Genomic DNA, 14,689 nt, shown 5'->3' with positions numbered 1-14,689 from the left:
GAGGACCCACCAGAAAGAATATTTCTTTTGTAACTAAAATAATCCATGGAGTACAAGGGCTTTAAATAGCTGAAAGATTCAGTTATTCCTAAATTATTTGTCTCCAGTACAGAAATGCCAGCTTTCACCATGACTCTGAAATTTTGCAAAGCAGTAACTATTCAGCAATTCTGAAACAATAAACATGTGAAGGAACTGCAGTGCAACCTCACACAGCACTTAATCTTACATCTATAGATTAATTTTCTGCAAGACAGACAGACCTATATTTTGTTGCAGCAAACAAGAGTTCATAGCCACTAAAATTTCAATAGTAAACTGAAAATTACTTCACCTTTGTGATTTTGCCACCACTGAAGTTTGCAAATCGCTTCAGGGAAAGAGTCAGCACATTTGATGCTCTATGAATGGAAAAGCGTTTGGTAGCTGGGACTTTCTTCTTGCACCTAAATAAAGGAGTTAACGGTTACAGTCAAAAATATCCTTTAGAAAGTTAAAACAAAAAGTAGAGATATTACTGTGGTCCACTCCAAGGATGGCAAACCTGGGTCCATATTGAGACCCCCATACTTTCTAAATTTGGTCCTCCAAACACTTTCATTTTTACTATTTTTTCCAAATGTTTGTTACTGACCTCCGATCCTATTTTACTAAATTTACATAATTGGAATTACTTGCCAATGTTGTGTGTTGCTCCTAAATGTATATTTCCCTGACTGGACTGAACACTGCATTGTTTACAAAAAAAAACTAATGGATTCTGCAGTAATAATGTAGTGAGCATGAAAAGGTATACCCTTAGTCTCGGTCATGTGAAGCCTTGGTACAATAGCATAGTGGTTTTATTACAAAACTAGTAATCCAGAGGGCTGGACTACTGATCTGGAGACACAAATTCAAATCCCACCACAGCAGCTGGGGAATTTAAATTCAATTAATAAATAAAGGATATGACGGGAAGCGAGGGAAGAGATTGCTGCGCCTTTGGCGATGATCTTTGCGTCTTCACTGTCCACTGGAGTAGTACCGGATGATTGGAGGATGGCAAATGTTGTTCCCTTGTTCAAGAAAAGGAATAGGGATAACCCTGGGAATTATAGACCAGCCAGTCTTACGTCGGTAGTGGGCAAATTATTGGAGAGGATTCTGAGAGACAGGATTTATGATTATTTGGAAAAGATTATTTGATTAGAGACAGTCAGCATGGCTTTGAGAGGGGCAGGTCATGCCTCACAAGCCTTATTGAATTCTTTGAAGATGTGACAAAACACATTGATGAAGGAACAGCAGTGGATGCGGTGTATATGGATTTTAGCAAGGCGTTTGATAAGGTTCCCCATGGTAGGCTCATTCAGAAAGTAAGGAGGCATGGGATTCAGGGAAAGTTGGCTGTCTGGATACAAAATTGGCTGGCCCATAGAAGTCAGAGGGTGGTAGTAGATGGAAAGTATTCAGCATGGAGCTCGGTGACCAGTGGTGTTCCACAAGGATCTGTTCTGGGACCTCTGCTCTTTGTGATTTTTATAAATGACTTGGATGAGCAAGTGGAAGGCTGGGTTAGCAAGTTTGCCGATGACACGAAGGTTGCTGGAGTTGTGGATAGTGTGTAAGGCTGTTGTAGGTTGCAACGGGACATTGACAGGATGCAGAGCTGGGCTGAGAAGTGGCAGATGGAGTTCAACCTGGAAAAGTGTGAAGTGATTCATTTTGGAAGGTCAAATTTGAATGCGGAATACAGGCTTAAAGACAGGATTCTTGGTAGTGTGGAGGAACAGAGGGATCTTGGGGTCCATGTCCATAGATCGCTCAAAGTTGCCACCCAAGTTGATAGGGTTGTTAAGAAGGCGTATGGTGCGTTGGCTTCCATTAACAGGGGGATTGAGTTTAAGAGCCGCGAGGTTATGCTGCAACTCTATAAGGCCCTGGTTCGACCACACTTGGAATATTGTGTTCAGTTCTGATCGCCTAATTATAGGAAGGATGTGGAAGCTATAGAGAGGGTGCAGAGGAGATTTACCAGGATGCTGCCTGGACTGGAGGGCATGTCTTACGAAGAAAGATTGAGGGAGCTGGGGCTTTTCTCATTGGAGCGAAGATGGATGAGAGGTGACTTGATAGAGGGGTACAAGATGATGAGAGGCATAGATAGAGTGGATAGTCAGAGACTTTTTCCCAGTGTGGAAAGGGCTATCACCAGGGGGCATAATTTTAAGGTGATTGGAGGAAGGTTTCGGGGAGATGTCAGAGGTAGGTTCTTTACACAGAGAGTGGTGGGTGCGTGGAATGCGCTGCCAGCGGTGGTAGTAGAAGCAGATACATTAGGGGCATTTAAGCGACTCTTAGATAGGTACATGGATGATAGTAGAATGAAGGGTAGGTAGTTAGTTTGATCTTAGAGTAGGTTAAAAGGTTCGGCACAACATCGTGGGCCGAAGGGCCTGTACTGTGCTGTACTGTTCTATGTTCTAAATCTGGAGCAAAGAAGCGGTCATCAGTAATAGTGACCATGTAACAACCAGATTATTGTAAAGACCCATCTCATTCACCAACATCCTTTAGGGAAGGACATCTGCAGTCCTTACCCATCTGGCCTGTGTGTGACTCCAGACCTATGGCAATGTGGTTGACTCTTAACTGCCCTCTGAAATGGCTTAGTAAGCCCCTCAGACAAGGACAACTGGAGGTGTGCGAAAATGCTGGCCTTGCCAGCAATTTCCACATCCTGTGAATGAATTCCAAGAGGTCCAGCAAAATCTAGTACCCTGATCTGCAATGATGGACAATATTGGTTTTGTACAGCTTATGAATTCATTGCAATGACAGTAGAATCAAGAAATAATGTACGCCCTCCCAAAAAAGCAGAATGCAAATAAGTTAATGCAAAATAAAATATGGCTAGTTTTAAACCAACACCAAGTCACAACCAATACAAGTGTAATAGGGACACTTGGGACTCCAAGCTGCAACCCTCTGCACACTCCTGATTGCTTTGGGCTCTACTGTAGAAGAGACAAGTGGACACTAAACACTGAGTGGGGATAGCCGGGGGTGAAAAAGGGGGGAAATTCATCTCCAGGGACAAGGCGAACTTCAAGTGGTCAGTTTCAAAGCATCACAGGTGAAGGTGTAGAAGCTGGTAAGCCACCATCCCGTGTCAGGTATTGCACATAGCAAGGGGGGAAATTAGAGAATAAAAATAAATACGTACATGTGGGGAGTAATACGATATAGAACCCCCTATCACTCCCTTCCACAAGATGAGAGTACTGCAAAATATCCCCCTTGAAGTTTGGAAGGTCGAATTTGAATGCAGAATACAGGCTAAAAGACAGGATTCTTGGTAGTGTGGAGGAACAGAGGGATCTTGGGGTCCATGTCCATAGATCGCTCAAAGTTGCCACCCAGGTTGATAGGGTTGTTAAGAAGGCGTATGGTGTGTTGGCTTTCATTAACAGGGGGATTGAGTTTAAGAGCCGCGAAGTTATGCTGCAGCTCTATAAAGCCCTGGTTAGACCACACTTGGAATAGTGTTCAGTTCTGGTCGCCTCATTATAGGAATTATGTGGAAGCTTTAGAGAGGGTGCAGAGGAGATTTACCAGGATGCTGCCTGGACTGGAGGGCATGTCTTACGAAGAAAGATTGAGGGAGCTAGGGCTTTTCTCATTGGAGCGAAGAAGGATGAGAGGTGACTTGATAGAGGGGTACAAGATGATGAGAGGCATAGAGTGGATCGGCGGAGACTTTTTCCCAGGGTGGAAAGGGCTATCACCAGGGGGCATAATTTTAAGGTGATTGGAGGAAGGTTTCGTGGAGATGTCAGTGGTAGGTTCTTTACACAGAGAGTGGTGGGTGCATGGAATGCGCTGCCAGCGGTGGTAGTAGAAGCAGATACATTCGGGACATTTAAGCGACTCTTGGATAGGTACATGGATGATAGTAGAATGAAGGGTAGGTAGGTAGTTTGATCTTAGAGTAGGTTAAAGGTTCGGCACAACATCGTGGGCCGAAGGGCCTGTACTGTGCTGTACTGTTCTATGTTCTATGTTTTAAGTACATACTTTCAGTCCAGAACAAAAGTGATGTAGGCTGAATGCAAAAATTAGTGATTTAAAGTGAATTAAACCTGACTGACAAGGCAAGACAAGCAGCAGTACCAGAGGAAAAGGGTCACAAGGTCAAGTAGTTCACTAGCTGCTTAGGTTTATGGGATATATATGTTTCTCATTCATTTTTTTCTCCCCTTCTGAAGATGTTGGTCTTTCACTGAGATTCAGCTCCACAGGCTATGATCACCCTCAAGTGACCACTACTGATGTGGGAGCTTTAACAGTGTTTGTCTGTGGACTATTCTAGCATCGAGCCCAAGCCCAAACCTGTCCTTACCCAGATCCCAAGTGAATTTCCATCAGGGGTTCACTATGTAGTCATCAGGACTGAAAATGCTGCTGGATGATTTTTCCTCCCCTAATCATGAGAACTTGTGATCAATTATTCCCCAATCTTTAGACTGACAGAGAGATGCCCATTCCAGCAGAGGGTACAAACTGACCCTCGGATCGAAGACTTGCTAAGCCTTTGGGAAATCTACAGAATATGTTGAAATTTTGAACACCACTTACTTTGCACACATGTAAGCATTCTCTCCACTGAGAAAATCAGGTTTCACAAAGAGCTCAAGGGCTCGGACAATATTGGGTGCTTGCTGTAAGACAATTAAGTATAGGTCACACCAAAACATTAACACACAAACAGCCATTTACTAATCAAAAATGATGATAGTTCCACATGTCTCCTGTTTATGCTACAAGCAGCAATTGCTATTACACAAGACACTTTCACAATTCCTAAACCGTGAAGATTGCAGTGATTGCCCAATGAAAATCTGTAAATAACAAACTCAAGAGTATCTTTCACTTTGTTTCTATCACCCTCCAGGCTATTTCACCCTACATAACACATAATGAGGTATTACATTGTATGCAATATTTCTGTGTATCTATTACTCTGCATGCAATGCACTCTGGACTAACTGGTGTACTTTAGCTGCAACAGAAAATTGCCTGGGAGCATGTTTGTGTAAAACAGCAGAGGTTAGATGAAGTTCGTAAACTATATGAAGACCATCTGAGTAGTCACAGTCTTGCAATTTTTCTTCTATATTATTCTTGCTGGCTGTTAAATAACTTCTTATTTTGAAATAAGGGGAAAGAAAAACATTTGATGATTACAACAATAAAGTATATTTGCACAATGTTAGTTAATGTTGTCCAGCTTGGGCTAGATCACTTACAGCTTAGTTCAAAGCTAAAGAGACATAAAATGCAGTATCTTAAAACTAAAAGCAGCCAAGGCAGACTGAGAGACAAGACTTCAATGGCAAGACAAAGCGCCATGGAATTCCCATTTATAATCCAATGGAACAATCATACTGAATGTCAATCACAGCAAATCCCTTATTCGATTCCACACTGGTGGGACCAATGCCTGCATTTATACCCAGAACACTTTACAAGATATCTGTGGCTTCTAGTAGGAAGGGTACACTTACCCTTATTTCAAGAGCAATATCCAGATAAGGATCATATGTATCCGATACACTCTTGCACACTGAACACTTAACTTTGGGTGCAGAAAGGGAAGAGATCGAAAGAAAAAAAAAATCACAATTATTAATAGATATAGTCATTCAGCCACCCACCTGCTAAGAATGAGGCATATTAATTTTGTCATATGAACATTGATTTTAAACTGTTGATGGAGCGAGGAACTGACTTGTTAAACAGATCAGCCGTGGCTGGAAAAAACTGACATACTAACAGATAGTGCTTGTGGAGACAAAGGACCATTCCCTGACACATTCAACCCACAATGGACTTTGATCAGCAGACACTGAAGGTGAGGAAGCTCACATTTCAGGATTACTGCTAAGATGGACGAATCCACAAACAGACGTGGAACTCCAAACCCACTGAAGACACGTGAACCTCAAGAGACAAAAGTCTCCTGCATCGAACAAGGTTTAAGAATAATATTGGGCCCCAATGAAAAGCAAGACCTACCTACAATCAATCAAGGACTCTACAGCAAGCTCAAAGAGCAGCAACCAAAACCATCTTCAGATATTACCTCAAACTTTTCCACTTCATTTCTTCTGCTCTTTTCTGTCTCTATCTGCATGTGCTAATCTCATACGCATGCTAGCGTGGGTGCGTCGCGTATCCGTAGGCATTAACCTAATTTGGGTTTAAGTTTAATAAAGTTCAACCTTCCTTCTTTAACTCTAAGGAAACCTGTTTGGCTGGTTTCTTTGCCTTATAATTCGAAAGCAATGAACATGGATTCATCAAGGGGGAGCTAAAAACACAGTGTTTAAAATTAAATCCTGTTCTGGTAAGAACAGGTGAAGGCTGGGAGGGAACCCTAGACCCCTTTCTTACCTGGTCATAACAATATTAATTCAGATTGGGGAAAAAAAACTTTTAGTTTTAGAGTTCCTATTGGTTGAAAACACTTGCTCTCATTTCTCTCAGTCAGTATAACCTTAAGATAAAAAGATAATCACCATGGATGATCCCTTAACAGCTACTCAGCTTTACCTTCTTGACCCAACTTTCCAAAGGCTTACTGTAAACATCATGCTGTAACATTAATGTATTATCTTTCACCTCCCACCCAGTGCCATTTTTCACAAAACCACAATATGGATAACCAATGATAACTCAAGTCAAAAGACTTAAGGTTCACAAAATACAGCACCCATCACTTCAAATTGCACTTAAATGAAAGTTATGCCCTTTAATGATGCCAACACCACTCAAACAAATCCCAAATACAAAGAAACAATAATCTGAAACTAGCAATCCTCCTGTTCTTAAAAGCTTTTAAATGACAAAAAAAGTTTTCCCAATTGTTAGAAGTTTATTGAGGTAGCTAAACTTTCCTCTGTCGCTGTACGAGTTTAAACTTCGCTCATTTTGATATGTAAACATAGTTCTGCTTTCAGAATGTACTTTCTCTCCAAGTTAAATTGTGTTCTCTTTTAGTTATTGTTGCCTCCATTGCCCCATCATTTCTTAGCTAAGAGTACAGACACATGGGGCTGAATTTTAATCGCACGCCGTGCTCCGCGGCAGCTTTGAAGTTGGCGAACTTCCGAAAGGGAAATGCCGCCAAGGAGCACCCGCGATAACACGCACGGGAGCTCATTTAAATAGAGGGGGCAGAGTGCTGCCCCCAACGATGTAGAGGGAATGGCTGCTGCGTCGCCGGCAACGGCATCATCGCCACTGCACAGGCGCCATTTTTAAAGGGCTTTAAGCCCTTACAATTAATTTCAATATTTAAAAGGTAATAAGTATATTTTTTTTATTAAGAAATAATGAAGATGTGGAGACCCTTCCCCAAACCCCCAATGTTCATTTCATTGCCTGAAATGACCAACACTTGCCTTTTTCCCTACCCGAACTTCCCCCCCACCACCCCCCAAAACAACTTTCAAACTTTTGCCCTTCAACCCCTTCCCACCATCCCCACATCCAATCAGAATTGTTTTCCCCATTCCTCCAGCCCTTCCGCCCTGAAAATTGTATTCCTCCCCCCTCGGTTCTCGCCTCAGAACTCCATACAGAGTTCTATAGGCACGCTGAGTACGAACGGCAGCTGTAAAATCGGTGTGGGATGGCCGCCACCTGCAGGTAAGTTTATTTGCATCTCTGTAGTGTTGGTGTTAATGCGCATATGCTGATGAAGGGCCCGCCGCCAGGGAGGCCGCACCGAGGTCCCCCTGCCCCCAGTAACATGCGGCAGGCCCTTCGAATTTGCTGGTCAAGGCATGCCTCCCTCCGCAGCATTTTACCAGTCCCTGGGCCGCGACCCGTGCCGTCGAGGAGCCGGTAAAATTCAGCCCATGTTCTGCTCTTGTGCCTCTGCCAACTGCTAGCTAAGCTGCTAGGAGGTGCACGAAATCAGCCTGGGCAACTTGCCCTGATTACTTGTTTCGCACCCTGAAGTGATGACTCAGCAGAGACTATGAATTCTCTTTATTGGAAATTATGAACATTAGCTGGTAATTTATCACTTTTATGATGCAGCACCAATGCATTCTGCTACCAGGAATCTCTTCAATGTGTCTACTGATGCTGGGAAGTCGACATGATATGCAATTTGTATTTTTAATGATCAATTTACACACATGTCTGAGATACGTGTATATGTCTCACTCTGCCAGGAAATACAAGGCAGTGACTGGTTCTCAGTCCCATCTTGCAAAAATGAAATGCTTTTTTAAAAATAAAGTCACTAAGCTCAGTAATTCTTTCATGGTAAACGATAAATTATTTCCAAAATCCCCAATTTTGATTTTTGTAATCGTTACAATAAACTGAGAAATATGTATTGTGGGTTTTATAAATAGGAAAAAAGAGTCTAAATTCTAGCCTAGCGAATTATAGGTCCCCTCCCTAATACAGTTTTTGTAGTTACTAGGTTTTGTCTGCTGTTTTATACTTGTGACTGCTAGAAGGGATTATTAGGATGCATAGCAAAGTGTAAAACATGGGGGCATGAAATGAAAAGGCATCATTAACATTTTCAAACACTAATAACTTAGTCAAACTTGGGGAGGTCTGTTAGAAGTACATGTTTCTCCTCATCGCATTGTCAGCTGGAAAAAAAAATCCACCTGAAGCAATGAGTAAGGTGACATTTACTTTTACCCCCTCCCCCCACAGCACGACAAAACTAGAACACACATCCTCCACCACACTACAAAACTAGAACACACCCTCACACTACAGAGATAACAGAGACACTCCAATTTTTTAATCTTGTATGGTTGCACAAACAGTAATGCTACTGCTTCCCAGATACCATAAATTGAAGCAAATATTGGATGGCATTCCATTGCAAACATTGAATGCAGCCTTCAGTGGCTGAAAATAATTAAATAAAATTCTCCCTCCTCACAGCTTCTTTTTCTAATTACAAAATTGCAATTTGTTCAGTTTCAGATACATGAATAAATCCAGGTTCCCCGTATCATCGAATGTCTAAGATAATATACCTAACAAAAATTATCCATTGTTAAAACACTTTCTAGAACTTCATCTAACTTATAACTATGCAAGACTTAGAAAAATTCTGAATGAGTAAACCAGCCATTTAATTCTTGCAGATGCTCCAATTTTCAATAAACATTTTTTAAACGTTAAAGTCTTAAAATAGAAAACTTTTCAAAAAAAATTTTGATCAAGAGGCAGCACAGTAAACAAATTCCATACATTCCTTCACTCATGGGTAACACAACAATTCACTTCTCATGAAATAACCAACAACTCTGCTGCACCATGGAGGTATATTCCAGAACTTCTGATAATCAAATATAAAAAGTATTAAAATCTTGAGTGTACTCACCCCTTGACCTAAGATATCCTCCAAAAATCTGGTGCACTAATGAAGTAGCCTGAGTTTGTCGATCCAGTCTTTGGGAGTTGGAGGGCAAAAGAGAAAAATGCACTATTACACCCAATTGGTGAATGACATCAAATAGACGTTGTGCACCTACTTGTACATGTAGAAGACACTGCTGTATTGAAGTGGGGAACAAATTATTTTAAAGTTTTTATTTCCTAGTTGCACTTGACTGTGAACCAGGACAGTCAGAAGTACTTTACCTTTCAGCCACAACTGCCCATTTGGTGCACCGAGGTTTAGTATGCACCGACGCAACTAACTGCCTCTTAATTAGGTTACATTCATGCAGTAGCGGGTTCCAAACTGCATTTCAGACTTGAAAGAGATATTATCAGTCTGATATGGTGAGCTCTGATGTACAACATGACCTGCTTGGTATATAGTTTGATGAAGAACCAAACTGCACTCAATAAGAAACCTTGTCTGCCAAACTGCTTTCCTCCACTCAGCCCTGCAACTTTGAATTGGCATTCAAAACAATTCAGCAAATTTTACCCGCAACAGTACTTATTTACAGATCAAAGCTTCCGTACAAATCAGATACCCAACTATTAGCACTAAAAGTGAATACGTTATTTTTGTAATTCACTAAATAAGCAGGCATTCTGCACATAAAGGGCTGAATTTTATGGGCTCCCCGGAGACGGGCTAAGAGGTGTGGGGGCCTATAGAATTGCAACGGTGGGGGTGCGGCCTCTGCCACGCGGGGAGGCTGTCCAGTAAAATGAGGCGACCTCCCTGTGGGCTGGTTGAGGGGGGCGGGGGTGGCCCTCCTCAGTGGGTCCCAGTGACCCCGCTTCACTTACTTGGGGTCAGTGTCTCCAGCACTCGGCCTGAGTCCAAGGCCTGACACAGTACCGGCAATGGCCATCGCTCCCAGTGGCGCTGTCGATACTATTGAGCTGCCAGCCCTCTGATTGGCCGGCAACTCCTGGAAGCTGGCTCCCATCTCTAAAGTGCCAGGGATCCTGGCACCAAGCTGTTAATTGGAGTGGCGTCATAGAATTGCACCAGGGAGGCTCCGAATGTCCAAGGTGGGATTCCCCCCTCCTTTTTGGCCAGACACTGGTAGTTGCGCCGGTATCACTAAATTCAGCCCAGAGAAAAAGTCTACTTCCCACGAATATCATTCTCTTTTTAATGAGTACAAACAGAATTTACCTCCTCCCCAACAGTTACTGAGTCACTCACATAATGCCAGTATAGGTAGAAAAATCAACATACTTGGTGCAACCGCTCAGACAGGCCTTCTGCATAGCATCAATGGTGTATCTCAGAAACTCGTGTGCATCCTCTTGATTCCCAAAGCGAAAATGCCTTGCTATTTCTGAAATTAATATTATACCAACATGTGCTTTGTATGACATGAACAAAATTCTAAACCTCAAGCAGCATCAACTCCTCACAGACACAAGTAGAAAATTTGAGAAGTCTGGTGTCATTCTAGTTATTTTCACATGAATGCTTTAACAAAACAGCATGACCTGAACAACTCAGCACACAAGACAGACTTAGGAACATAATGGTCTTTGGCACAGCAAGGTTCTAAGAGAGATTCTAAAGACAGCAAACTATAACTGAGGGTGTTAAACAGAACTTTTTTTCATACAGCTACATGGCAGTTCAACAGAATTCAATTCATGACCATAGTTGTGTGTACTGGTGCTACTCAAGCCAAATTACTGTTGTCAAAGTAAAATTACAGCATCACACCTCTGTTCAGCAAGTTCTCGGCTTGGTCAATTTCTTCCTCAACAATCTGGTCAATTGAAAATTTCAACACCGAGATTGATCAATTTTTGTCAGACAAGCTTAAGAACCAAGACGGGTCGATGCAGTTAAGATACAAGTCATGACCTAACTGGTGGTTCTACACATCACCGAAATCTGACCAATCTGTCAAGATCGTGTGGACAATGACGGTGCCCCAAGGTCCCCACGTTAAACAAAGCCACGCGCAGGCTTCTACCAGGGTCCATTTGCCAAGTCCTGTGGCGAGGGAGAATTGGCGACGTGGACAGAACTGTGAACCTGGAAGTTTCTAGTTAATGTGCGCACAGATGACAGATGCATGAAAGTCACTGGACACCTGTGTTGGGACAGAGGTGTTTTTGGGCAGCAGCATCTGTGACTGAGCAGTCCCTCTTCAGGATACCCTCTGCTCACCCCAAATGGGGAGAGGGCTAGAAATGGTGCTCTAAAAATAGGCTGTCCCACTTTCTCCTGACTGGGGAACCACACCCTGCAGGATTACCATCTTCGTGGTCAAAGAAAGAAAACTTTAAGTTTTGCAACTTGGAATGTCAGAACACTCATGGATAATCTCAAGAGTGACCGTCCGGAAAGAACTGCAATCGTATCATGATGTAAGACTTCAAATTGACATTGTCGTGCTCAGTGAGACCCGCCTTCCTAGGGAGGTGAAGCTAAAGGAACATTCAGGGGCATACACCTTCCACTGGAAAAGGAAAGGCTGACAGTGACCCTCGTGTTCACGGAGTTCGTTTTGCCATCTGGAATAGGACCTTGGATGCACTGCCAGAACTCTCCATCTGCATAAATGAAAGACTCATCACACTTCACCTACAGCTCAGCCATAATCAATATGCCACGGCCATCAGCGCTTATGCCCCAACTCTAGACTCCGATGAAGACGTTAAGGTTAATTTCTACTGACCTTGATGAAGTCCTCACTGCCAACCCAGGAGATCATCTCTTTAATGCCAGGGTTGACCATGACTCTGATGTCTGGAGAGGAACCACTGGGAAAAAACAGGGTGGGAAAAGCCAATGCAAATATTGTCCTCCTGCTGACAAAGTGTGCTCAACATGGCCTCATTACAACAAACACCCTGTTCCGCCAGAAGGACAAATGCAAAACCACAAAGGCATCCTATATCAAAGCACTGGCACCTTCTGGATTATGCCACTGTGCAAGTCAAAGATGCAAGTGATGTCTATATCACTCGATCCATGCAGGGAATTGATGCCTGCTGGACAGATCGATCGGTGATAAACATTCACCTAGCACCAAAACATCGCAAGACCCAAAAGGACGAAGATCAATGGCTCAGCCCTAAAGCAGCCTGACGGAAAAGAGGAATTCCAAGTGCAGCTCACAACCAATCTGGAAAATCTTTATACATCCAACTCAATTTCAGAACAGTGGGAATAAATAAAGTCAGCTGTACTAGACTCCTGTATCCAGACCATTGGGTTTGAGCATCGTCATCACCAGGACTGGTTCGATGAAAACTATGCTGAAATGTGTGACATCCTGGAACAAAAGCGAACAGCCTTCATTGCCTGGCTGAACAACCCAAAGTTGCAAGTCAAAAATGAAGCGTTCCAACAGCTCAAGGCTGACACCCAACAACAAATCCGGAAGATAAAGGCCAAGTGGTGTGAATAGAAAGCCCGAGAGATCCAACAAAATGCCGACCATCATGATATGCAAAGCTTTTGTGAAGCCACCAGGGCCATTGAGAGATCAAAGTCAAATAGACAAAATTCCCTTCGCTCACAGGATAGTGTCTCTCAAGAATGATAATGCCATCCATCAACGCTGAAAGTAACACTTTTAGCAACTCCTCAACTGTGAATCCACAGTCGCTGCTGATACTCTTCAGGCTATCCCCCAGTAGAATCCCTGGTTGAACCACCATCCATGGGCAAGCTGCAACAAGCAATCAAATGGATGAAAAACAAAGCCTGCTGGTATTCCAGCCAAGAATTTACTTCAAGACTACATACACTCATCCTATGGATTTTGGAGGAAAAAGAACCCTCACCTCCCCCACAGCCACCCCCCGCAACTTCAGGAATCGACAATTGTAACCATCTTCAAGAAGGGAGATAAATCATGTGGGAACTCTCTAAGGTATTTTCCTCTTGTCCATAGCAGGGAAAATCCTGACATACATTCTCCAGAATCACCTACTTCCTGTGGCTGAGGAAATCCTCCCAGAGACAAAATGTGACGTCAGACCTTCCAGAGGAACCGCCAACATTTGCCCGACAAATCCAAGAAAAATGTCGAGAACACAACCAGGAACTCTTAATTGCATTTATCAACCTGACTAAAACATTTGACTCAGTAAATCATGAGGCTCTGTGGATTGTGCTCCAAAGATCTGGATGTCCAAAAAACTTCATCACAATCCTGCAATTGCTCCACAATGATATGACTGCAACTGTCTGGAGTGGGAGATCGGAAACAGATGCCTTCAAAATCCAGACCGGGGTCAAGCAAGGCTGTGTGATGGCCTTCATAATATTTACAATCTACCAGACAGTGGCTAGTCACCTAATGAAAGATCAGCTGCCCTCTGGTGAGTATTAAATACTGTCTAGATGGGAAATTCTTTAACCTCAGTCGCCTCCCTGCCAAAACTAAACTGACCACCATAGACATACATGATGTACAGTTAGCAGGTGACTGCAGTGTTGTTGCCCACTTTGCACCAGATTTGCATGTCACTCTCTATCTCTTCAATTCTGCATATAAGAGACTCAACCTGGCCTTGAATGTTACCAAAACAAAATTCATATCAAACTACACCCGGTCAGCCAAATATTCCACCCCCCATATATGCTGAAGGAGACACACTGGAATATGGTGAGCACTTCCCATACCTTGGCAGCCAACTCTCAAAAGGTAACCATTGACGAGGACATCCGACACCGGATCAGCTGCACCAGCTCAGCCTTCTACAAACTACGACGGCAAGTGTTTGACAATAAAGACCTCCGCGAGTTAACCAAAGTCCTAGTGTACAGAGCAGGGTTGTCACCACACTCCTGTACTGCAATGAGACCTGGACTGTGTATCAGTGACACCTAAGAGCGCTAAAGAAATTCCATCAGCAATGCCTCTGCCACATCCTCTGGATTTAATGGGAGGATTGTCGCGCAAATGCTAGTGCCCTTCTTGAAGGCAGCTCCACAAGTATTCAGGCAAAACTCCTGCAAAATCAAGTTCGATGAACTGGACACTGCGTCCGGATGGCCGAAAACCTTCTCCCCCACCAGGTCTTGTTTTCTCAACTCTCAAATGGCCAGTGTTCCAGGGGAAGACAAAGAAAACACTTCAAAGACATTCTGAAACTTTCCTTGAAGTGTGGCAGCATTGACATTGATGACTGGGAGCAGCTTGCTACCATTCAAAATGGCGACTTGTCCATCAAGCTGCATCATGCTTTGAGTCCAAACCCTTTA

General features: G+C 43.1%; 1 protein-coding gene across 2 annotated transcripts in view; it reads right to left on the bottom strand.

The window, feature by feature from the left end:
• The window catches only part of usp36 (ubiquitin specific peptidase 36), an 86,418-nt gene that overhangs the window by 37,030 nt on the left and 34,699 nt on the right, over window positions 1–14,689 (bottom strand). For both annotated transcript variants that reach the window (XM_068058348.1, XM_068058347.1), the window contains exons 5-9: window positions 10,697–10,799; window positions 9,413–9,480; window positions 5,550–5,620; window positions 4,621–4,703; window positions 335–446 (exon numbers count right to left, since the gene is read on the bottom strand). In XM_068058348.1, the coding sequence (XP_067914449.1) occupies window positions 335–446; window positions 4,621–4,703; window positions 5,550–5,620; window positions 9,413–9,480; window positions 10,697–10,799 (437 nt within the window). The remainder of the gene's footprint in view (window positions 1–334; window positions 447–4,620; window positions 4,704–5,549; window positions 5,621–9,412; window positions 9,481–10,696; window positions 10,800–14,689) is intronic.

The sequence above is a fragment of the Heterodontus francisci genome, chromosome 26, assembly GCF_036365525.1.
Source record: "Heterodontus francisci isolate sHetFra1 chromosome 26, sHetFra1.hap1, whole genome shotgun sequence".
Taxonomy (NCBI): domain Eukaryota; kingdom Metazoa; phylum Chordata; class Chondrichthyes; order Heterodontiformes; family Heterodontidae; genus Heterodontus; species Heterodontus francisci.
This window is presented reverse-complemented; position numbering and strand designations above follow the sequence as displayed.